This window comes from Rhodnius prolixus, unplaced genomic scaffold (genome assembly GCF_049639745.1).
Source record: "Rhodnius prolixus isolate KJV_2025 unplaced genomic scaffold, Rpr scaffold_6, whole genome shotgun sequence".
Classification (NCBI taxonomy): Eukaryota; Metazoa; Arthropoda; class Insecta; order Hemiptera; family Reduviidae; genus Rhodnius; species Rhodnius prolixus.
In genome coordinates this window covers 25,385,758-25,410,151 of record NW_027411634.1, presented here as the reverse complement: position 1 = coordinate 25,410,151, position 24,394 = coordinate 25,385,758, and the positions used below count along the sequence as shown (strand labels likewise).

General features: G+C 32.1%; 1 protein-coding gene across 3 annotated transcripts; it reads right to left on the bottom strand.

Moving 5' to 3' along the window:
* Nucleotides 1-73: 73 nt before the first annotated feature.
* Pi4KIIIalpha (phosphatidylinositol 4-kinase III alpha) lies at nucleotides 74-24,125 on the bottom strand. 3 transcript variants are annotated; one of them, XM_074141866.1, is made up of 33 exons: nucleotides 23,898-24,125; nucleotides 23,597-23,810; nucleotides 23,300-23,473; nucleotides 21,914-22,100; nucleotides 21,656-21,748; nucleotides 21,408-21,567; nucleotides 20,420-20,597; nucleotides 20,120-20,329; nucleotides 17,558-17,658; nucleotides 16,946-17,093; nucleotides 15,689-15,869; nucleotides 15,412-15,598; nucleotides 15,024-15,118; nucleotides 14,760-14,916; nucleotides 14,530-14,686; nucleotides 14,306-14,445; nucleotides 13,886-14,121; nucleotides 13,005-13,344; nucleotides 12,743-12,928; nucleotides 11,762-11,996; nucleotides 10,889-11,175; nucleotides 10,641-10,792; nucleotides 9,590-9,819; nucleotides 9,253-9,497; nucleotides 8,502-8,683; nucleotides 8,294-8,426; nucleotides 7,839-8,018; nucleotides 7,639-7,759; nucleotides 7,407-7,547; nucleotides 6,265-6,394; nucleotides 3,631-3,784; nucleotides 2,833-3,365; nucleotides 74-1,952 (listed from the first exon to the last, which is right to left on the bottom strand). In XM_074141866.1, the coding sequence occupies exons 1-33, from the start codon at nucleotides 23,985-23,987 to the stop codon at nucleotides 1,727-1,729; spliced, it is 6,183 nt and encodes a 2,060-aa protein (XP_073997967.1). In that variant the 5' UTR covers nucleotides 23,988-24,125; the 3' UTR covers nucleotides 74-1,726. The 3 variants fall into 3 exon arrangements, with proteins under 3 accessions (XP_073997967.1, XP_073997968.1, XP_073997969.1); XM_074141867.1 differs by having other exon boundaries at nucleotides 17,570-17,658; XM_074141868.1 differs by lacking the exon at nucleotides 21,656-21,748.
* Between the last annotated feature and the right edge of the window lie 269 nt (nucleotides 24,126-24,394).

Sequence of the window (24,394 nt, the reverse complement as noted above, 5' to 3'; positions counted from 1 at the left end):
ATTCTGTGAGGTGCTTTCAAGAGAATACATTGAGTCTTTCGACCCAAAATCAGCTTGATATGTTTATTTTTTAGGGCGACTGATGATTAACTTTGATAAAATAATATTTTGGAGTGTGTAAAGCCACTTTTATTGATCTTTTTCGGTTTGTATTTATCTACTATATCTGAACAGTAATTGGACTTTCAGCCCTCCTGAAATATAGGAGCATATTTAAGAACTGCTGGCTTCAAAAGAGATAAAAAGAAAAAAAAAGAAGAAATTATAAACATGCCAACAAGAACTATTAGCACATGAATACTCAGGGAAAGCACGAACTATGTCATAAACCCCGGCAACTTCCACAACTGGGTGAAGCTTCATTTATAGTGACAACCTTTCGTAGTAGTACACAAGCTGCCCCTTTTCAGCTGTTATCCTTTTTGCAATGAAGAGACATGAACTTCAGGCAGTGGTCACAGGTACGTTCTAATGGGCGAAGTGCAGTTTCATAAGATAATGTACTCCAGATAACTCACTGCAAGGTATCATTTCAATACTAGACCTAGGGTAGATAGTTAGAAAAATATATCTTAAATCTTTTCGCTTACAACCCTCATAAACATACATCCAAAACCTTCAAATTTACAATTTCTAATTACTAAACATTCTACAATTTTTGGTTAAAAAAGAATATTAATTTAAAAATTAGATAGGAAAAACAATATAATCTAAAATGAGCTTAAAAGTTTAAAATATTTTTGTTGTTTGGAATGAAAAATGAAAGTGCTAAACTTTTTAAATTCGGGTCCACAAAACGTTCCAAATGAAATTATTTAAATCAAAAAGATTTTATTTTTTACCTAAAGTTTGTAAGAGGTTGTTTATCTCCAACACTCTTTAATATTTATCGCACTTTCAAAAATCGCAGATTGTATCGTAAATTAAGCAGTGAACGATTGAAAATATGACATTAAAAATAATATACATTTATATACTAATTCGTTAAAGTATTCAGTTTTAAAATGTGTTACAGAATTTATACATCCCATTATTTCAGTTTTAACGATAATTTTCAAAATGAATTCTGTTTAATACAAGAAACGTAGACTTTTACCGCGTATAATCCGGATTCAAGTCCAACCGGACCTTATTTTCTCTTCTACAGGGGCCTCCATACAGTTTACTATCGGAAATAAAAGGTTTTTCTGTAACAAGAACACGCAGTCTGGAGACCGGCAGTGCTCTGAAATGTCTCATTCAATGAAAAATGAGTGATTAATTAAAAAGCCACTGCCCAGCATGAAATACCGAATGTAAGCTCTAGAAGCGTATACAATGAATACTCTATAACACAAAGAAAGTCACTACATAATTATACACAACAGCACTTTATAATCGCATCCAGGGCTTAACCCGGATTTACTAACAATTATGTTGCTTTATGGAGACAATTCTTTTGAGTAAATAATTTCTCAAATTTGGGATATTCACAACTTCAAACAATTTGCTACCAATCGATTGCCTATCATAAACAGTAGAACGAAAAAATAACATTGGCGCCGAAATGATTTTCTTATCAGGGAACTTTTTTTTGGTGTTAAATAAAAATATTTAAATTAATGACATAAATATCTTTGGTACTTCATAAAATATGTTGAGAGGTGTAACCGTTTAAAGAGAAAGAGACCTTAAAAACTGGAATGTTAATCCTCTCCAATTTCAAAGATACATCTCATTTCTTTATTTAATAAGGAATTTGATTTTGATAATACTGAATCATATCGTAAGTTCTGGTTCTGAAATTTAAGAAGGAATTTCTTATAACTGAGATCATATAAGCTGCAGCTTCTTTATCACTCGCATTTGGTGCAAATCTTGCTCTTAGGAGCTTAATTGTTTGCCCACGGAAGCATGGTAAACCAGTGTCCAACATTAAGGAGACCAAAGATATGATTGCCTCTTGGTATGGCCTGGAAAAATTTATAATTAGAAATTACTATCAGTAACAAATTATTCAAAGAATAGTACTAGAAACAAAACACTATTTCTGCAGCAATAAATTAAAGAAACTAAATTAACAACCCAAAAACTTAGTTATATGTTCAAAGGATAAAAAACATAACTCTACATACGAAATTCCAGCTAAGAAATTTCCTTCTAAGTAGGAAAATTAATAGATTTATCACTGAAACATTTAACTTTCTATTTAGTTGGAAGAACTGAACAATTATTATACAAGCATAGGGTAAGAAATAAAATATGAATAACAGGCGGATAGCACTTTCTATAGAGCCGACTTGATAAAAAAAAAAGGGAAAATAAAGTCGGGTTAGCAGAGGCAAAAATTGTTCTTCTAACCCGAAACAGAAATCACTAATTTCAGTTAAAGCAATTTGTCAGGATTCTTTTTTGTTACCTTAGCTAAATATTGCTCTTTACTTTGGGCCAATTTCGTTTTTCGTTTACAACACCATAAAATTATCGGCTAGTCTACTAGCAGATTTTCTTCACATTCATTAAAAGTAAATGCAATGTCATATTATTATAAATGATTTTAATCTTAAAATTAAATAGACCAGAAGCTGTCATTAGGTTAAATGTGAACAAATTTATTTGTAATTGATAGAAGACATATTTAATGGCAATCTACTGAAAAAATTCCCCAGAAGAGAAAATTTTCTGTCACTTTAAACGTCCTTGTTTCAGAAATGTTCATTGTTTCAACGAAAAAAACTAAATAAATGTTTAATGAAGGGTAGCTTAATTTATAACTGCCGTTCATTGACCTCATGAGCAATATAATAAATATTATAATTGAGTAGGAAAAACATAAATGAAAAATCTATTTACCTGACCGCGAGATACGCTTGCACGCACAGTTCTGTAAACCATCTAAATGGAGCTGCTTCTACTTTTCCACCCATCACCATTACCATTTCATCTGTCAATTTTATATCTGGTTCAAATCCTAAATTACCACCTGGCGATGATTCAAACATAAATCCAAAATCAATGTGTATTATATGACCTTGTGTATCCAACATAATATTGCCATTGTGTCTATCTTTTATTTGTAATAAAAATCCAATAACACTGTAAGCGGCCATTGATCTAACAAAATTTCTTCTAGCTGTTTGAAATTCTTTAGTATTCTCATCGCCATATGTTTTAATAAAATATTCATACATTCCAATATCAGTTTGTCTACCTAACTGATCTCTAGATTTAGCATCTGGTACACATTCTATAACACCACATCCTGGTGCTGTGGCAACTACTCGATATGGAAATAGAAATAAATCTAGCCCAACTTGTTGAAATATATTTTTAAAAATTCCAATAACTTGAAGAGCTAACATATCTTGTCGCACGTCATCGCCAACCTGAAATTAACAGTACCAAATTGCACTAAGAATATAATACATGTATAGCAGTATAGTTTTTTTCACTCGTCCTTATAATAAAATTTATTGAACCCGTTCAAAACATTTTTGTATTTTTGAGGACATAAACTGACTTTTCATTTAAGGAAGAATCAAAAACTAAAAATTTGCTCGATTACAATTAGGAAAGTAGAGAAATATAGAAATATTTATATGATAAGTGTCTAAATCGCATTTATGAGAGTAAAATAATAAATAAACATGCCTTGAAAATAGCTGCTTGCCATAATTCTAATCCAATTGATGGTCTGTCAGCTCCTTCAGATTCTCCAGAAGAAACAGCGAGCGCCATGCTTTCTAAATCATTTATACCGCATTTTTTCACCTTAAATCTTGCTAAGTAGGGCGCCTTTGCCGCGCTACAAAGAAAATAAACATTAAATAATTTTAAAACAATAGACAATACAATACTAATACATAATTACACATGTACAATTTAGAATATTATAATTTTTTGTGAAGTAGGGTGAAGGGACCAGTAATTGACTGCTTAAGAAAAAATTCGAGTTTAAGGTAGAATAACTTCCGTTATTTTGGCTCCAGGTGTAGGTTGTAAAATTGTACCGCTCCAGTAGGATGTATTTTATTTTATTAATATTTTAAAAGCAGTAAATTCGATCTTTATGTCAACCAAAAATGATTTTTTTTGGAAGTATGTCAATGACCCAGTAATTGACATACCGAATTTTCGGTGGAACCAGTGTTTGACATGGGGTGGGACCAGTAATTGACATACAAATATATTCATGAAACGACATAAGATATGCATTCAAAATCACTTTTAAATCTAAATAAATCACCTAAATCACTTTTTCAATTGGATTTATAACAAAAATCAGTCTTATTCATAATTCATTACAATCAGTTTTTAAATAGGCAAACCTAAATAATCTAATATTTTTCAACATTACGCTTTTTTATGCAGTTTTTGACGATCAACCCTAACACAACTCTCCTACTGGACAGTTTTAATTAAATCCCCAAGCCAAGACAGGTAATTTGAATAACAGCCCTTACTTTCAATAGTACCAGGGAGATATTAGCTAACATACTTGTTAGATCGTACAGAATGTCTGTCGGCTCGCTTTTATCTCTTTCTCTCAACTCTTCCGCTCTCTTATCCTTCCAAGTTTCCGCTAAATATTTTGTTACTTAAACCTTTTTTTGGGAATTTTTTTTTGGTTCTCACTTTACCAAACTCTCTACTTCCGATTAGACTATGTGGTCACATCCTTGTTTTATCCATTCCGCCTATAACGTTGCTACTGATGGCATCTACGTGTCTTTGGGTTCGAGTTGTTGGTGCTTTCTAGTGAACAAAATTTCTCCTACGCTTCCCTTCTTTTGGAGCGCATCGCTAATATTTTCCACAATCTGTGCTGCCAGTATCATTTGCTTCGAAACCAAACTATCTGAATGTAATTCATTCTTATTTTCTAAATCTAAACAGTATTTGATTGTATATTATTACTGAGTTACCTCTTGGGCTCATTTATATATACACTGTGTGCACGTTAATCGCGTCCCGCCTCAGGTTGTAAGCATTCGCACTGACAACAGTAATAAATAAATGAAACATCAATGAAAAAAAAACTAGATTAAAAAGTAAGTAATGTGTAACATCACTAAGTCACCAACTTCTCCACTTATGTTTAATTTCGCACCTGGTACTTCTCTTGAGGGAGCTTCATTTTTCCCCTGGCCGTTTTGTTTGATGGAATTCTATGGTTCAGCCATTTCCTCCCTTTCTTCTTTGGCATGTGGCAAGGACCCAAAACTGAGGGAGAATGAGAGATTTTCAAACTCCGATAAGTGGGCGTCGTTTTTATCAATCACGTAGGCCTCGGAAGCTGTTCGGCGATCACGATTATTCCAGTTTGTTGTTCATACATTGTTGTTCTCTACAGAATAATCATTCTGCATACCCTCTTGAAATAAGGCGTACATTTGCTAATTCATTAATTTAAACATATTTTATGTTGCCGATTTTTATCAATGATTTTATTTTACAATGTATTGAATTTTTAATTATAATAAAATTTATCAACCTATCTTATCATTTTCCCAGGAAGTCAATCACTGGTCTCAAACAAAAAAGCTGTAGGACCAGTGATTGACATACATGTCAATTACTGGGCAAATTGCCGTTTCAAGGACCAGTGATTGACAGCCCCATTTTAATCCTCAATGCTTCTTATAATTAAAAAAAAAAACTACATAAATGAAATCTACAAGTAATACTAATTATAACAGAACATTGATAACCACACGAATATATGAACAAATAAACGAAAAATAAGAAAAAAGAAAAATTATTTTCTTATCAATCCTCCTTAGCAACGGCTTGTTTTTTCCTTGATTTTGAACTTTTAACACAAATAACCTTCCACTGATACCAAGGAACCTTCCAATAATTAATATTTTTCTGGAACTGCTGCCCAAAGGCTTCTCAATAACGAAATTGAAAGAATCACCACTAAAAACGGCTCATATCCCTTATAATACCAGTTTATATCTGGTATGTCAATTACTGGTGCCCAGTCAATTACTGGTCCCTTCACCCTAAATTATGAAATATCACAAAATTCAAGAAAATATTGCACCTTTTGACGTTGGATTAACTGTAGTTAAAGATTTCATCAACAAAGAATTTCCTTATGTAGCTCATTTAGAAGCCTTTTTAGGTAACTAATATTAAGAAATGTGCAAAAACTATCAAATTAACGCCAAATGAAAAGTGTTAGAAAGGACAAACGCTATGTTGAAATAATTATGAATAAGAATTTTGAGACCAGAAACATCATAACTACGAAAATTGTAATAAAAAATCATTATTTACCTTTGCATTGGTGTACCACTCTTATAATCAATATCTAGGACCATAGCTTCAGGATTTGAAGGAAGATAACAACCCGCTTGTACTTTTATTTTACTTAAAGCTTCCAAACAAGCTTTTTTCCTCTCTGGCCCTGCAATGAGATTATGAAATTAATGAAATTATTTTTTAACTATAGCTGTAACAACTGCAGACAAGTTACTGTAAGGCATATTTCTTCTCCAAGGTTTTAACATAAATCTCTTACTTTACTATCCTTGTTGAAAAGTGTTTAATTTTCTATTTTTGATTGATTTTCGATTCTGTAATGGAAGGATAGGGAATTGTGATCTATACTTTAAATGTAGTTTCAGAGGCAAAAGATGGCTTTGAACTATATTTTTCTCACAAAATTAAACATTTCAATAAAAGTAATTGTTTTAATGTTCAATTTTTTAAGTATATAGAAAATTGGTTTGACAAAATGTGAAAACGTTTTTTTTCATCTACAGAGAAAGGAATTCCGTATTACCATTTTTTAACAGATATTCTCCAATCCTGGTTTTAAATCATAAATCTGTTCAATACTTTTAATACTTAACTAAACAATTTACTAAAATAACAATTTAAACGAAACCATTCCTGTAGAACCCTTCGAAAAATTCATTTTACCGATACATTTATCGAATAAATAGTCGTTATTGTTCAGCATGAAACTTTTGGAGCATTTTTCTTAAAGAAAAATGAAAGAATCAAAGAGTATTTCAGCTTGTTGACTGGCACCATCCTATCAAGAAGACCGTCATTGTGTTGTTTAAATATACATTGAATATCAACATTGAATACCCTTTTTTCCCGCTTCTGAAGTATTATATTCATACAAACGAAACAGCAACAAACCAGCAAGCATACGCACGGACAATCTCCCTACAAAGCAATAAAGTTTTTCTTAAATAAGAGTTCTTCTTAAAAATGTGTAAACCTCATCACAACATTTCTCTTTTTGCAGTAAAAAGAACGCCTGAGGGGTGCATTTGCCTATCTAGTGGTTTTATTTTACAGAAAGCTTTGGAGGGAACAGTGCTTTATTGAAGTGTAAAAATAAATTGCTATTTTATTAATATGATAATTGCATAATTTTATACGATTGTTAATTAGTCTCCTACCTTTCGGGTAAGGTCGGATTTCTCCGGAAATTCCAGTTATTTGATCGAAAAAATCAAATTCTCTTTCGTAAAACTGTTTGGCTGGGCCTGACAATGTACTAACTATATTATTAGTTAAGGTTTCCAAAGTGTCAAAAAGGGCTGGAAAAAAAACCAATAAATTTCGATTATTTTTTACTACAGTTAAATGTTTATTTTATTAAATAACATAAAGCCAAATTTAGAAACATACGATCTTTATGATGCATTTCTTCATCAATATACATATTTGTTTTCATGTTCCATATTAACTGATGTCCAACCACCTGAGACTTTTTTGCTATATATTTTATAAACTCCATAACGTATCCCATCTAATAATAACTTTTAATTTATTGGAGCTCTTATCTTGTCTATATGTTTACTGCACAAAAATTTAAATAGACTACTTACAGTATCGTGTCTAAGACTCTGTACTAACTGAGGAATGTAGAACAAAACCGCATCTGCCGGAAAACTGCTAAGTACTCGCACAGCATATTGGGCAGTAATGGGATGAGGTGGATACTGACGAGAAAAGTACGAGAGGGCTTGAACAGGACTAACTCTTGCCCAAGAGAGAGCATGAACAAGCTGCAATCAATACAAATTTCGATTAATTGGTAACTTAAATTTAATCTTTCACACTGTAGATCAGAGGAGAAAAAAAAAAATATAATAACTCTAAAATAATACTTTAGCCAAATGAGAAATAATTTTTTCTGTCAAACAATTATTGCAAGTCGCAATTCTACCTATTGATGCATATAAATTATTGAACCAAGCAGTGAGAAATGAAGTAGATATATTTTAAAAAAAACTTTAAGTCTCCTAAGAGAACACTAACAATACGAATCATGTCAATATACCTCTGGAGCGTCATCCAAGATGGTTTCTGTAGTGACAAGATATTGAAGAGCATGAGGAATATGACGCACTGGAGTTGGATTAATTTTTACTAATCTACAAACTTCCTTTACCATACTTTCAGATGCTTTCAACCTGAAAAATAAGTTATTACTATAATGAAAACAGACTTGGAACAGAAAGTATTATATTAAAAGTGATAATACTAACCTTGTCGGAAGAAACACTGCTAAAACAGGGCTTAGATCCCAAGCAAGTCTAGTGACATCTCTCAGCACCTTTTCAGATACGGGTTTCGATTTCCATGTCGCTATATTGTCCTCCCCTGGGAAATGAAGTTCAGTCCTTCCAGTAGGATTAAACCAAGTAATTAGTAATTCAATTTCCACAGCCTAAGGAATAAAATTATCTGTTGTTATCCAATTGGTCAATTTACAATGTAACAAAAAACAGAAAAATAACGCTGCACAGTCCTTAGTTAAGCCCAAAACTCAAACCAAAAACAAAAAATTCATACAAAAATAAAATAAAATGGAAGTAGATTAGGAGTGAAGTTGAGAACTTCTTTAAAAGATTGGACACGATTTAATCGATGTGGATAGTTTCCAAATTAATTGCTTGCAATAATGAAAAAACTTTGATGAGTAATAGTTCTAGTACCGACAAAACCATGCAAATCAAGTCAGTTCTAGTTAGTCCTATCAAAACATTAGACTGGATTTGGCAAGTATTCAAATGAAATGGTATAGAACGAGGGGACACCAGTATTCAGAAGAGAGAACAGCATCTAGTCCAAAATAAGTTCCTCCTATTTTCACAATTTATGAGAAAGAGAAATCAAGACCTCAAAAATATTTTATTAAAATAATTTTAGACAAAATAAAATAATTCCCCTCCTTGTAGAAAGATAAAATAATGTCTGAGTCACTTAATTTTTTCTGAACAAAAGATAGTAAATTACCAATAAATCTAAAATAAGATTCCTTTTTTTGATGTAATCTTTTACAAACAAATCGCCAGTATTGCCATGTCTCTTAGTTCTACCAGATCTTTTTGAGAGGGTGTTTGTAGATGCTGACAATGGTACGGTATTTATCCAGCCAGAGGCAGAATTCGGACGAGGTAAATCAGATCCAAGATGGCCAATTCCACCTCCTACTACACTATCTGTACCACATTCAGCGCTCCCACCGTTTACATCAAAGTCTAGGAAAAACAATAATAGTATGAATAAAAAATTATTGTTACCGAAAATATAAATTTCTATTAAAATTGCCGAAATTATATTTACTAATTACCTCCTATCACTGAAGCCATGAGATATTTCTTATCGGAGTACATTATTTGCCAAAATTTTATGAGAGCATGTATATCTTCGGACAATTGAACCGGAGATTGTGTAGGACATTTGAAACCAGTACAAAAGTAATCCAAACAGGCTGAATATACTCTTTCTCTTAAAACATTTTTACTCATTGAACGAGGTAATACATCACTCTGAAGAAGTGATAAAGCACAAGCCAGCAATCTGAAAAGCAAAATTATGACAACTGAATTTTGTTTACAAATAATTTGTAAACACATTCAGGTGGTCAACAACATACATTTACTGAATGTTACAAGATAAATGGATATCGACTTTTTCTTACCAAGAAACTAAGATATATCTAATTTAAAAACATGTTTAAGTGGTTTCGTTATTTTTCATTTGAAATTCAAATTTGTTGAACTTTTTTTTTATGCAGCCAAAAGGGAGGTTACATTTATTCTCAAACGGAAAGGTATTCCTTTCACATCAGAAATATACTCCCCTACTTTTTTAAAAGTAAAATTTACTTGTTTGTGAGCTATATTTTGCGAGTTATGATTGAAAACACGTTTATTTAAAATTTTGAACCAGCAATAAAAGTTACTTATTTATTGGTACTATTTTTGTGCTACAGATATGATTTCTTTGTTTTCTTTTAACAAGATTCAAATAGTGTTAACAAAAGCAGAATTTAAACATTCTGAATACTAAAATCAAGAAAAACTTCTTCAAGAATCTCCTGGTATTAGTAAGAATAATTAAATTTAAGCATCAAGCAATTAATCATTTTGAGTATTTTGTTCATATATCAAGCATTGCAATCTTAACAATCAATTCTTTTTACTCAAGGTATTAAATGAAAATTACAATTTCGCTTTAAAATCATTCGCTATTCTCACAGCAATACTTTCATTCACGACTTAAAAATATCTTGTTTTATCTGTGAACTTTTACTTACTTATTGATATATATCAATTAATCAATCTGTATTAACTTAATTCGCTTGCTTAAGCACTTTAAAGGGAGAAAATATAGATCACCTGAATCTCGCTGCAGCTGCAGCAATGTGCCGATTTATATGAGCCTCTTGTCCGCCGACAGTCATGGGCAGTGACCGATGCAAAAGTGATACCAACATATCCACTTTTTCTTTGCTACTATACTTGGCAGTTTCAACTAACTCATGAACAAACTGTTGAGTTGAATGACAGATATTTATACAAATTATTTTTCTTTACATAGTTCACGTTTTAATAAAATATAATATAGATATTTTGTATTGACATACTTGTATCCATATATCATGAGGTTTTACAAATGGTGGTTGAGGTTGTAAAATACAACCCTCATGCACAGCTAATGGACTAACTTCATCAATTTCATCTGAAAAAAGACCCAATTTTTTATCTATAGTGTACTGCCAAGCGGTTACCATTTCTTCCAACCAGAGAAGTTCTATGTTTGGTCGAGCCGAGATCAACCACTGCCAACATTGTACAGCTGTATACATTGCTTCAGCCGTAAATAATTCTACTTGAGACCATGCTAATACGTGCAGCAGCTTTCGTTGAGTACCTGAAAAAGAAGTTAAAAGCTTTCGGTAATTATTATTACATTGAAATATATGGATCAAATTAATGTATCTTTGTAGAATTATAATTTAGAATCCCTTAGAAAGAGCAAAAACCAAAACAAAAACTAAAAAGAGCTCAGTAATTACTGTAACACTGGAACAATTGAATCCAGGTATCTTTTAAGAATGAATTTATTTATTTATTAAAAATTAAATAATTTTAATTTACTGAGTGATACAATTGTTAGAACAAAACTTACTCTCCGTCCTCTTCAAGAATTATTCGCATATTGCTTTGAAACGTATAAATCAATTAATTTGGAATTAATACAAGCATTTTAATATTTTTTTTCGCCGACTATATTTGCCAACGTATTAAAAAAAATAAATAAAATTAAAAAAAAATTTATCACGAGATATACGTTCTTTGAAACTGCTTTGGAGTAATCGTATAGTGCCGATTATTAAGTAGGGATAGTCTAGTGAGTAGTTTTTTTTTTATTTGTTAGAAAAATTATAATAATAAAGTATAAAATTCAGCCATTTTTAATCAAGCTAAAAATCAATTTTGGTAAAACTACTACATACCGTGTGTAGATGTTAGGAGCGCCGTGGCTCGCCAAAGTGTATCGTGATGAGAGGCATTATCGTTGGCTTGACAAGCAGCTTCTATGTCAGCTATTAAAGTGTCAGTTATTGTTTCAATATCAAGTGGACCTCTTAGCATTCCAGCAACCTGGCCGGAAAACTTAGCGCGTTTACTCACCGAACAAACGAATAATGGAGCACTCTGAGCACTAGTTCGCTTTTCCAGTGTACTGTTCTGTAACCATCGTGAATAGGTAAAATTTCTTTTACACAAATTACTAAGAAGAATTAAAAAATCAATACATTATTAGCAAGTTCTCCCTATTCAGTTTTAAATCGGATCTAACCAAGTAATAGAATTAGGCCTCAAGTGAAACATGTAGCAATATATATATCAATAATTAACAACCCGTTAATTATTTCCAAATTTTGTAATACCCAGAAAAATTGTGAAGCACATAAAAGAATCAAGTGCTCACCAAAGGTGCGAGTTCGTGTTATATCAAGTGAGCTACTCATGTTATATCCTTATATAAATAACAAATCAACTGCCCTCTCGTTTTTAACGCATATTTGATTAGAGGGTATTCCCTACTTCTAAATATAGAAGCTAGATTCACCATTTAACAAAGTTACGGAGAGAATTCTCCAAGTTAAAATTACAATCAAAATTTTCCTACAGTAACTTTCAATGATAAATATTGATAGCTCCTGTTTCTTTTGAAGAAGTTTTTTCGAAACTAGCCGGAGAAAGTTTTTAGCAGGTATTTTATTGTTTTAAATTTCATAGAATAAGAGTTTCTTCAGCATTGGAGAGGGGTGAACACTTTGTAAAAATGCAAATTTGCCTCTATTACATTTCAACAGCAACAGCGAAATTTGACAGAATGAATGGCGGGCGAAAAATTCACTTTAATAGACAAAAATAATATACTAAACTTTAAAAGTTTTTTAATTGTTCACTGCATAATAAGTACGAACCAGAACTGCTGTTTGAATATTTACTCTCTTATTTGAGAGTAAATTTTCGTTAGTATTATCCCATGTTCCAGAGTTCACCATTTCGTTAAGATAGTCTTGAAGATGCGATCTTGTTGCATTTGGAGCCCATTTCATTGCTTCTTGTATAATACCACAACATCTGCTCGTATAATCGTTTACTATTCTCTAAAATCAAATTAATTTATTTCATTTTTAACGTTAAACAGAAATAATTGTAAATTAAAACAAAAAAATAACTTACCTCTCTTTCTTCTAAAGTGTCAACTAACTGTATGTAATATGGAGTGTTTGGTACTCGTAATCTTGGGGTTGTATCATTAGGATCAAGTTCAAGAGAAGATGATAAAACATGTACCACATCTAACATTCTGCACAATACGTTGGAATTCCACAGCAAATGTGGAAATTTGTCGACCAATCCAGAAAGATATTTGTCCGCAACTCTTCTAATTTGTTTATGCAAATGATTAAAATTAACCAAAAGAAAGACAGCATGAGTTTCTAGTTCTCTTTCTCGACTTTCATCTTTTGGTTTACGTGACATCGCTTCCAGAAACATTGTGAAAACTTGATCAGCCACACTGTTGAATTTTTGGTCAGAAAAATCGTATTTTTTAAAGATACCAAGACTTTTTACATTCTAATTAAATCTACGTCTACAAATTAAATATTTCTGTTAACAGTCTGGAGTAAAATTGTTATTATTATTAATCATCATTAGCTTCGGGAATCTTTTCGGTAACTGAATATTTTTGGGAACCTCTCTATTAAGGGACTCTTTACAAGACCAAAGAAATGACTCTAGACGGAGACATGAGATGAAGAATTAATTAATAAAAACTAAAAGCAAAAATATCTGGAGGCCCCAAATTTGAATAAAAAAACCATTAATATAAAAACTTATTTACCTACTATTCTATTAATTTAGTCACTTTTACCTCTGCAAAGAGATTTTTAATCTAGCAATATTAGAATATTGCTGATTATTTGTTGTTATTTTACTATTTAGCCTGTTTAAATATTTTCTTATATAATAATTTTCTTTTTAGAACTACATCTACCACAGTCATATTCTTAAAACATCGACGATTTAACAAAAATTCAATTTAAATATCATGTTACCTGGCTACACATAACCACATTCCACTTTTATCTGTTATCAAGGCTCTGTCAACTAAATATTCAAGAATCGGTTGCAAACTTGGTTCTGATGAATGTTGAACCCTCAGCGTTTCCAGCCAATAGACAGATAATAAGAATGTGCACTGAGCAAATGAAAGTTTATTCACATGAGCAGTGATTTCATTTGGATTTTCAAGAAGGGTCAAAATTTGCATACGAAATTCTTGCAATTGGGTCTGAAACAAAATAACGAGATACCATTTAATGTAAGCACGTTTGAAAAAATAGATGCTTTCGTCTATATGTTTTACTTAATGAATTTCTTAATTCTTAAGAAGAAAGAAATTCTATTCTTAATAATAAATTCTATTCTTAATAAATAATTCTATTAAGAACAAATAGTAAGTGTCATTAACTTACTACAGAAACCGAATCATTCCGGACTGCAGAAGTATACTGGAGCTGTCGCAGTTCTGATCTAGAGGAACTTTGGGCTACCAGACAAGGTGACTTTACAGCTATTTGTTCAACACCTTTTCTCCATTCATTTGGCCATAATCCTAATTTCATTATTAAACAATCCTGATTATACGGCAAATCATTAAGCAATAAAATATTAAATTAAAAATTGAAATCAAAATAACCTGATCTTGTTGTGAAGCCCATTACAACGCAATATAGCCAAAAATCTCTGAACAACTTCAATAACCTTGGCTTGGGCTGTTTAATGACGGGTAATCTTCGTACAAGCACAGCAATAACAGGTATCAACATGCCTAAGTTTCCAGCACTACTAGAAGCCTTTTAACAAAAATCAATCAGTTAAATTTAATGTAAATAAAGTACTTTCGACGAAACAAAATTATAATAATACTTTGTTAGTAGGGGCCTTGTCAGAAGCTCTTTTTCCTTCTAAACCTAACTGGACAAAAAGCTCCATTAGTCGTACAAGCAGTTCGCTCATTTCATGTTCACCTTGGATATTGGCAGCAATGTTAGCAAGGGCATTTATAACAGCTCCGGATACATGCCTGCATAGATTCCGTAAACATTTAGTATAAAAATGATGTATATATTTATCAGTTTATGTAAATAAATAATTAGATTTTACGCAACTTGTAACAAAATATCGACTTACTTGTACTGATTTGTCTTGTCATTAGTGTAAGCAGCATTGCTTGCTTCTACTGTTATCTGCACAAACATCCTCATGATCTCTTCATAAACATTTGGCTGAAAGCAAAAGATGATTTCACTTTCTTCTTTTTAGTAGTTAAATTTAATTCTTAGACAGCTAAGAGCACGTGCTCTTTCTGGTCACGGGTATAATTACACTCGTACCTTAAGCAATCATTTCTTTAAAAAAAAAAAAGTAGAATCACGTGAACAACGCAACGTATGTAATATAAATATCTTATTTTTTTTTGGAGTTTAAAGCATTTTAGTTTGAGGTATTATATTTGTGTAGGGACAAATTTGGGATCATTCATTTCAAAATTAATACAATTTTCTACAAATCTATATACCTCACACTTGGATATAACAATACATCCTAGCTGATCTACAATAAGCACATCGGCCGGTGAAGGTACTCTACATAATCTTTGCTGGAAAAACTGAAGAATGGTTTCCGTTGTTTTCCCAGTATCTTTTAAAGCCACAGCAATGTGTCCCAACATCACTATAGTATTGTTTGGTATTAAGGAACAATCACTGAAATAAAGACAATTTGCTTCATTTTTCAAAAAATTACAAATGATCCTGGATTTGGTAAATTTTTTTCTAATATTTAAAACAAAATACCTATCTGATTTTTCAGCAGTATATAGCCTATTTGAAAGAGATGCGACTAATGCTGGAACACAAAATGGATCCACCGTGTAGGCTGATCTTAATGCAAGACATAGATTTTCAATGGCAGAGTCACGCAGTTTTTCAAAAGGTGAATGACAACAATCGCACAACATCCCACTCTGGCCTCCAACTGAAACAGAAAAAGAAATTTGCTTAAGATATAATTTTCGTCTTTTTTTTTTTTTTTAACTGGAATATGTGCATATTAGATCCAACACAAATTCAAGTCAGCATCATACAGCAATACACCATAAATCTAACATTAGAAATTAGAATTAGAAACGGGACGGGACCTACGCCCCGCGGCACCGCAGCCACTAGAGGCATATTGTGCCAGCCACCTTTTTGGATCTAGTAGACGAACCCTCCCCTACTAAAAGAGATTGAGGACTTTCCCTACTAGTTCTTTTTGCGCTCCTATCTCCTTTGGTCTCAAGGTTCCAAAGGTTTCATAGCGCAACCTCTCGATTGCCACACAATCGAACAACAGGTGAGACGCTGTCTCCTTCTCTTCCTGACACAATCTGCAAATAGTTCTGAGCTAATAAGCCCCACCTTGTACAGATGCTTCCTGTACCTTCCTGAGTAGGCCTGTGATCAGCGTATTCTGATTTCTAACCCACACAGGGTCTCTTCGTTTACACAGCCAAGACAAATTAGTCTTGCTGTGTCTAACCCCAGGACACATCACCCAGTTCTTTTCGTGCTCCCTCCAGATCCAACCTCGGGAACGAACCAAGCACTTGGTGATCTCCAGGACAGGCTCCGGGCCGATGAAAGGAGTGTTAGCTTCATGCCTGAAAGACTATCATTCATCACGGCGGCTTTTCAAACACAAGTTACATGGCTGATTATAAATTAAAAATCAAGTCCTCAGCAATAATACACGATTGGTTCCTTCAGTCTATTGTGATTAATTGCCGATTTGTTTAGGATTATTTAGTGAACATGGGAGATATAAATACTGGTTTGACTTCGATTTGAGTTTTGGTTCTGATCGAACACTTTATGCATGTCCGACAAAACTTGAACATAGTTTGGTTCTCTATCTGCTCTGATCAATCTAAAGATGGATAGGATTCTGATGGAACAGATGTCAAAAATTTTAAATCAGAATATATGTAAAACTGAGATAGGGACTGAAGATTGCACACATCTGTACCTGAGCAGAAAAAAAAGAAGAAAAGTTTTCTTATAATTACTTGCCTTGAACATCATGAGGAATATTGTTTTTCTCGCAATGAAGCCGAAAAAGTTTGGATAAAATTGGCGAAGGTGATACCAGAAAGTCTCTTAAACATTGTATCGAAGTACTTGCAATACTTGGATATTTTTCTGCTAATTTTCCTAATCCCTAGAAAATTAATTGAGATTTTGTTGAATAGTCTAAAAAAAGAGTAAAGTATATATGTATAAAAAAAAAAAATACTAAAAAATAAGACAAATAAAAAAAATACATGCATTTCAAATAAAGGTGCGAAAAGTGTAAAAATATAAAACATTTAAAAAAGCACTTAAGGTCAGACTTAAAACAAAATAATTCTAACTCAAAATAAAAATATACAAAAATGAAATAATACCAACTGGATTATACTTTGAATCATGATGCTCGTAAATACTGTGTAATTGGATTCACTTAAAAAAAAAAGAAAAAGAAAGCATTCCTCTGTTAGTACAATTTAAAAAAAAGCTGATTTCTTTTAATTTAATTAAATGCAAGATAAATTAATATGTTTATCTATACAATATAAAAAAGGGAAAACTGAACAAGACAAAATTCTACTCGCACCAGTATTTTTTTCTCGTAGTAAGAATTACCTCAAGGCATACCATAAGTAGTGGCATATGGGCAAGAACCAATTTTATGTTGTGATTTGAATTAATCTTTTCAGTTAGTCTGCCACACAAACTGTCAGCTCCTAAACAAACCAAGAACATGAAGTAAATATTTAACTAAAAATTAGGAAAACATATTTTTTAAAGATCATAAGCAAACACTGTTAAAAATGCAAAATACAAATGACGAAAGGGTTAAAGAAAAACATCATTCACGCAATTAAGAAATAAAAAAAAGTTGGATGGTATATTTTGACAATTGCCTATTAACCTGTACAGTATCAGGAATTCCCTAACGAACTAACGAATTAAAGATAAAGACTCAACAAATTAAAAAAGGGTAAAGTAATGCATATTTTTTCAGGTGGGCTTCACGTCCAACCACCAATTTACTAGCTCACTTAATATAAATTTCTTTGACTAACTTCTAATTAAATCAAAGCATAGACCGCGAATCAAACTAGTCCCACAATACTTCTTAGCTTTGCGTGCCTCACCTAACCATTCGGCTCCACCATGGCCTCCTGTCAGTATTCTCTCTTTATAAACAATGCTATCCATCACCGGACAATGAACTGTAAGAAGCTCTTAAAAACAAAAAATCTAGGGGGCCAGCAGCTGTATTCGAACATCTCTGCGTGGGAATCCAGTACACTAACCATTAAGATAACCTCTTCACTACTGTTTATTAATTTACTGTGTACCAACATATCTTGCAACGTAAGTATAAAAATGTATATTGCATGATCTCTTTCTGATGAAGACCGTAGTTGTCTGAAATGACAAGTTTCTTTTTGTTTAGAAACTGACCTTTTTTTTTTAATAAAAAAAAAAACCTTTGCCAACTGTTTGTTTTATAGAACAGTCTAATTACCCAAAAAGTTATTGAAAAAAATAAATAATAATATATATAAAAAAAAATACTTTTAGCGAAAACCCAAATCAATACACGATTAATGAAATTAAATTCAAATATTCAAACTATTTGCCCTTGGGAAAATTTGTTAATTTAGTATGAAAATGCATGATTTAGAACATAGAAAGCCATTTTCATGCTCAAAAGTAGAATTAAATTATAGAACAAAAGGCTCATTTTCTTTCTAAACAATAAAAGACCATTAGTGACACTCTGTTTCTTGAAGAGTTTATAAATTTTAGATGCAGAAAAAACTCTAAATACAGTAAATCTGATGACCTGTAGAGAAGATCTGTGAAGCAAGAGTGCACATCATATCTTGCGGACTTTCTTTACTTTTTGCTGTAAAATAAGAAGTAATCCTTGACGAATGAAATTTATGAACAAATTCCACACTTTTAAATTATATCTAATTTATAATAAAATTATACGGTTAGAATCACGTACATTATTCGGAAATAAGATTTTTAAAGGAAAACTTACCGTCTTCCCTCCCTTAGAACTGCCTTATAACAAATTGGATTAGATAATGGTTCAAAATAAAAGCTATAAATCAATGTGTATGTAATGATTGCGATACACTTAGAAAACAATTTTGAGGATTCTTTTGAAAAATTTAAAGAAAAAGTGAATGAGCGATTAAATTCAAACATGCACACACTGGCCATTTTCAGAACACTACATATTTAAATTCTGAGACTCTCAAAACGGATACATTTGAAAAACAATCAAAAGAAAACAAAAATAAAATCTATTTCTTTCACCAATTATTCATAATTCTGTTACAATTGATAAACTTACGGGGTTCAGCACCATAGTACTTGTTAATAAATAAGCGCAGTTGGGACATAATATTTTGCTGTTGTTCTATTATTTTTGTTAAACATTTTTTTTCTCTTGTATAATAATGTTAGGTTTTTAATGTTTTAAGTAATAAGTGAGCATATAAGTCAATAAAAGCTCTCGCTTATTTATCTTTAGTATGTGTAAGTTTTAATGAAGTCAAATCAAAGCTATTGTCACATCAAATTAGGCACGCTTAGTCCAGTGATGGCGAACCTTCTGAGCTCGGCGTGTCAAAATTTGGAAAACCCTAGCAAACCTCTGTTACCGTGTCAATTTAGAAATATTCATAATGTTTTGATATTTGCAATCAAAGTAAAAAAAAGATTTATTATATGACCCACTTTATGGTAATAGATCTGAGGAAAGTTTACAAGATACTTATTCTCAATTATTACCATAATTTCTTCAAAGTACTCCACTAATCGCTATATTATTTAAAATTATATAATAATTTTTGTCTCTGTCAATGCGTGTCACCCAAAATGAGTTCGCGTGTCACCTTTGACACGCGTGTCATAGGTTCGCCATCACTGGCCTAGTCGATAGACAGATAGAAATGTATACCTCAACACCATTAAGCGGCTAACTAAATAAAAACGATTTCTGGTTAATTCTGTGTGGTCCTAAATCACCCTAAAAATTTCCCTTTGGTTTTAGAATCACCGAGTACTTTCGAATTTCAAAATTCTTATCAAAATCTTTTAGAATTGAAAAATACGTGTATACAAGAAGTAATCTATAAGTTTCAATACAGAATGAAATAAATAGAACACATGATTTACCTGCTTCATCAGCGATTGCCCATACTAGCAAATCTACACATGCTGAGTTGGCCATGACGTTTAATTTAAAGCGATTTACGGTGGCACAGCCACTTTCTCTTTCTTCTTTTTCACTGGCATCGTGCTGTCTGGACTGGAGTTCTGTTTGACCACACAAGAATAATCCTTTCACGAATTCTTGAACATCCTTAGTAAACGGCGCTGGTAAATCTAAAAAAAGATGGAGTATACAAACTTATTTTTAGTTTCATAAAAAGGATGGACAAGGTTAAAAGAGAAAGTTACAAAACTGTTACTTACCCGTCTGGTAACGAAGTAATTCTCTTAATAAAGAAACAAGAACTAAATTCAGGGTTTCACTAACACTTCTATAAGGAAAAACTTTCACCTGACCAGAATAATGTATGTTAGCCGATTGATTGTCCAATACAGACAATAATTCTGGTGTCAATAATTTTTTAGCACAAGCTAATACACTCTGTAAAAAATAAGCATTGAATTAGTTGCATTTTAATTAAGTTATCATGAGAGTATTTAAAAATACATTCATCATTTGCAAAGATACTTCAAAAAGAAATAATTATATATCCTTCCAGGTTTCATCATTAAATTCACAAGCTGTTGTGAATTCACAAGACCTACACAGCACAAGTGGGCAAATTATTTCTGTCGCAAATCGTCAGAATGAAGAGAGCAAAATAAAAAAATTTAAATTTTTGAGGATTTTCTAAATTTCTCTTAATTAATCTCACCACAGCTCTTTTTTTTCCCCAGAGCATTCATTGCAGAAATGTTTTACTTTATAAGTTATTTTAAATAATTTCTTTACCACATTCAAAGAAATGAGTTTTGAAATAAATGAGTAGTACAAAAATAAGAAATAGAAAAAAAAAATGAAAATTATGTTTTACAAAAACTTATTCTCAGAAATTTTGTTTTACTTGTAAATAAGCACAAAATCATTAATTACATAAATAAATTCAATATATTACATCGTGCTTTAATTCTGAGATTCTCTCTGTAGACATACCAATATGGCTAATTTGCTTCAGCACAAAAAGTCAGTAAGAAGTAAAAAAAACTTCTGAGATTAAATCTTATAAACGCGATCGACACAATAAGCCGTCACTCACAGTGCCTAAGGTACAGGACCCCTTATTTTCCGAAAACCCAGATATCCATTGAAAACATATTGGTTAAAATTTAAATTCAGAAATTAACTTCAACGCACAACTGTCTTATTGTATAATTCAAAATGCCAAGTCTTAAAAAGTAATTTCCGCTTTACCTGTAAATGTGCAATAGGAAACTGTATTTTTGGCCTTTTTTCAATTGCAGAAGTTCGCATATGTGGAAGCTGATGGAAACTGGAACCATATTTGTTGAAGTAATGAGTTGTAGGATCATATTCAATAATCGCCTGCTGATGTTTTTGGCTGCAAAGCTGCCTATAAAAGTTTTTTTTTTAAATTAAAACCTAAAAACTAAGACTCGTTTCCAATCATTTTGCTGAAAATGAACTAAACAATAGCCTACGTCATATCAGCCGAAGGATCTAAGTAGCTTAATGTAAGTAATTCCAGAGTTGTAAGATTCAAATTTCCAGACAGAGATTTTGGAATGATAGATCTGTAAAGAATAAATAAAAAATCTAAAAAATAGAAAGAATCGTTTGAAATTACCTCTCAAAAGTAAATTTATCTGTTGATTTGGACTACCGAAAAATGCCAACTTATCTATAATTTCAAATTGATGAAAAATATAATATAAGTAAAGAATAAACATGAAATTCACCTAAAATTTGTAAAACTTTTTTTCTTGCTAGCATCTTGATTGGTTTGTTTTGGTGTTATAACTGCAGGTTTCTCTGGCCTAGGGAAAATTCTGCAAAGAAGTGGAGGGTCGTGGCCAGGAAATCTACCAAGTGATCTAGCATGTCCAAGAAGCGTTGGCAGTATAAAACGGCAAACACTACCAGGTGCTGAAATTAAAAAACCAAAAAAAAAATAATTATATTAAAATTGTTGTATGCACATGCTTAAGAGGCTTAACAGTATTTTTAATATTAAATTTAATATTAAAAAAAAAAAAATTGTAGATCCGCTAAGGGTTGACCAACTCTGTTACGGGTTTGTTTTAGCTTGGAAGACAAATAGTGTGGTAACCTGATAAAAATTACCACTTTTTTGAAAGAAATAACCCGCGATTTTCGTTAATATCCCTCCCTCTCTCTCACTAACACACACATGTTTATATGGATTTCACTAATTCAAGATTTTCCTGAATTCTATAGATTTCTAAACATGGTAACTACTATTTATGATAGGTTCTTCTTCTTTTTTCACGCCACGACAATTCTTAAAACGACCTAGGCCTCTACCGTTATTCTTTGCCATTCCTCCCTTTCCCAGGCCTTCTCTCTAAGCCGATCCCTTGAAGATCAGTCCGGCTATTTTTTGGTAGTTTCTTTACATATGGTTTATCTAGGGTAAGGTTGTTAACCCCACGCCCATTACCTTGAAAGGTCAGTGATTTTATGGGTTTACTTCCAAGGGAAACCCTAATTTAAGCCCTTACCGGACAGTTTTAATGTACTTTAAGTGGTCTTGTTTGTAGAGTTTGTGGGTTGTGGTGATGTTCTGGTAAGTGTGCATAGTGTATTCAGCTGTGGTGACCTGTGAGATCGCTACTCCCCAAGCGACTGCATGCAACAGTCATCCCTTGAGAAGCATTATGATAGAATTGTAGTTTCACGAATTGTTCAATACATTTAACTTCTTACAATCTATTTTTAAAAAAATTTATTGCAAAACCGTAGCTCTCACCAAAGATAGGCCGTTCTTTGTGATTACCTTTCCCCCGTTTATTTTAAACAATAACAGGTTTCACCTAAGAGCGATTTTTCGCTCTATATAAGCGAAATGTGTGCACACATCATTCACTAGTAAAACTTTTTCTACAAAACGAAGAATTCTCACAAGTGTAATCCCAGTTCAACTCCTTAAATGATTTTACCAGCTCTACTAATCAGAAACACCTTTACCACAGATTTTTCAAATTTTAATGACCGCTTTATTTGCGCTATTTTCATTCCAATCGCAGAAAACCTTCTAATTCCAACCTATTAACATATTATTCAGATATTCTGTTTTCAGATAGACTCTTTCAGTTAGTAAGTACCTTGAGTCTTTTGGTTCTGAGCGTCATCTAAGGCAGCCTTGCATAAACTTGTTAAATCTCCAAGAAATTTCACTTGCGCCGTAATAATTTCTTCCTGTCTTTCTGTACATTTAGCTGCCACATCACTTAACAAAGTGTTCAAGCAAAAAGTAAACCTCTCGGGAACTGGTATCCCTAAAATTTATAATCATTAAGCTAATTAACAATGTTTTATGAAATTCTTTAAATCTCAGGTGAATTAAACAAACAGGTAGTCTTATATTTTGAATTATAATAAAAAATATTTAAAAAACTTACTGTCATATGGAAGAGTCCAAATATCATCTTGCCAAATAGACTTAGGTAGCGCTTTAAGAAGTTTTAATAAGTAAGATAATATTTTATCCGTGTGCTGTAAACCAGATTCCAAAAAGTAAATACCAAGAGCAATGGCAGCATCTTGGTTCCTATGATCCAATCGATAAACACCTTGAGATATTTCTTGAGGGCACAGATTAAATAAAGTGTTGACCTAAAGAGAAAAAAATATGACCAATGAATTAGAAATTAAAATATTAAAACTACGCATAATAAAAATAACAATGGATTAATGAATAACCTTTTCCCATGGAGTGTCCTCGATTGCAGCCAGTGATCTTGCTAAATGTTGAACTGTCCGTCGGAAAAATAATTTTTCATCTGTTGTCATCTTAAATTTTAAAAAATAGCATGAATAACCTGATTCCAATGTTTATTTGACCCCTGTCACCCTCTTCCATCATCCCATTCAGACCTACCAGTCTCACTACATCCCCACAATCCTCAGCCCCACTATCAGTATTGAGTAGAGTCATGGTTTTTTGGTAACCACGACCTAATAGATTATAATTTTATTCAATCAGCAGTTACAGTCCATTTTTTTGATAAACAGCTTTAAAATACATAGGTTTCATGAGAAATAAAAATTATGTGAAATATGCTTAGGTAGCACAACTTAAAAACCAGTCACTAACTAAGTCAATGAACATATTTGTTTAATTGGCGGTATTTTAGGGTAGAGGTTATAACTGGTTATTGTGATTAAGAAAGTGGACTAAACAAAAGTTGGCCAAGAAA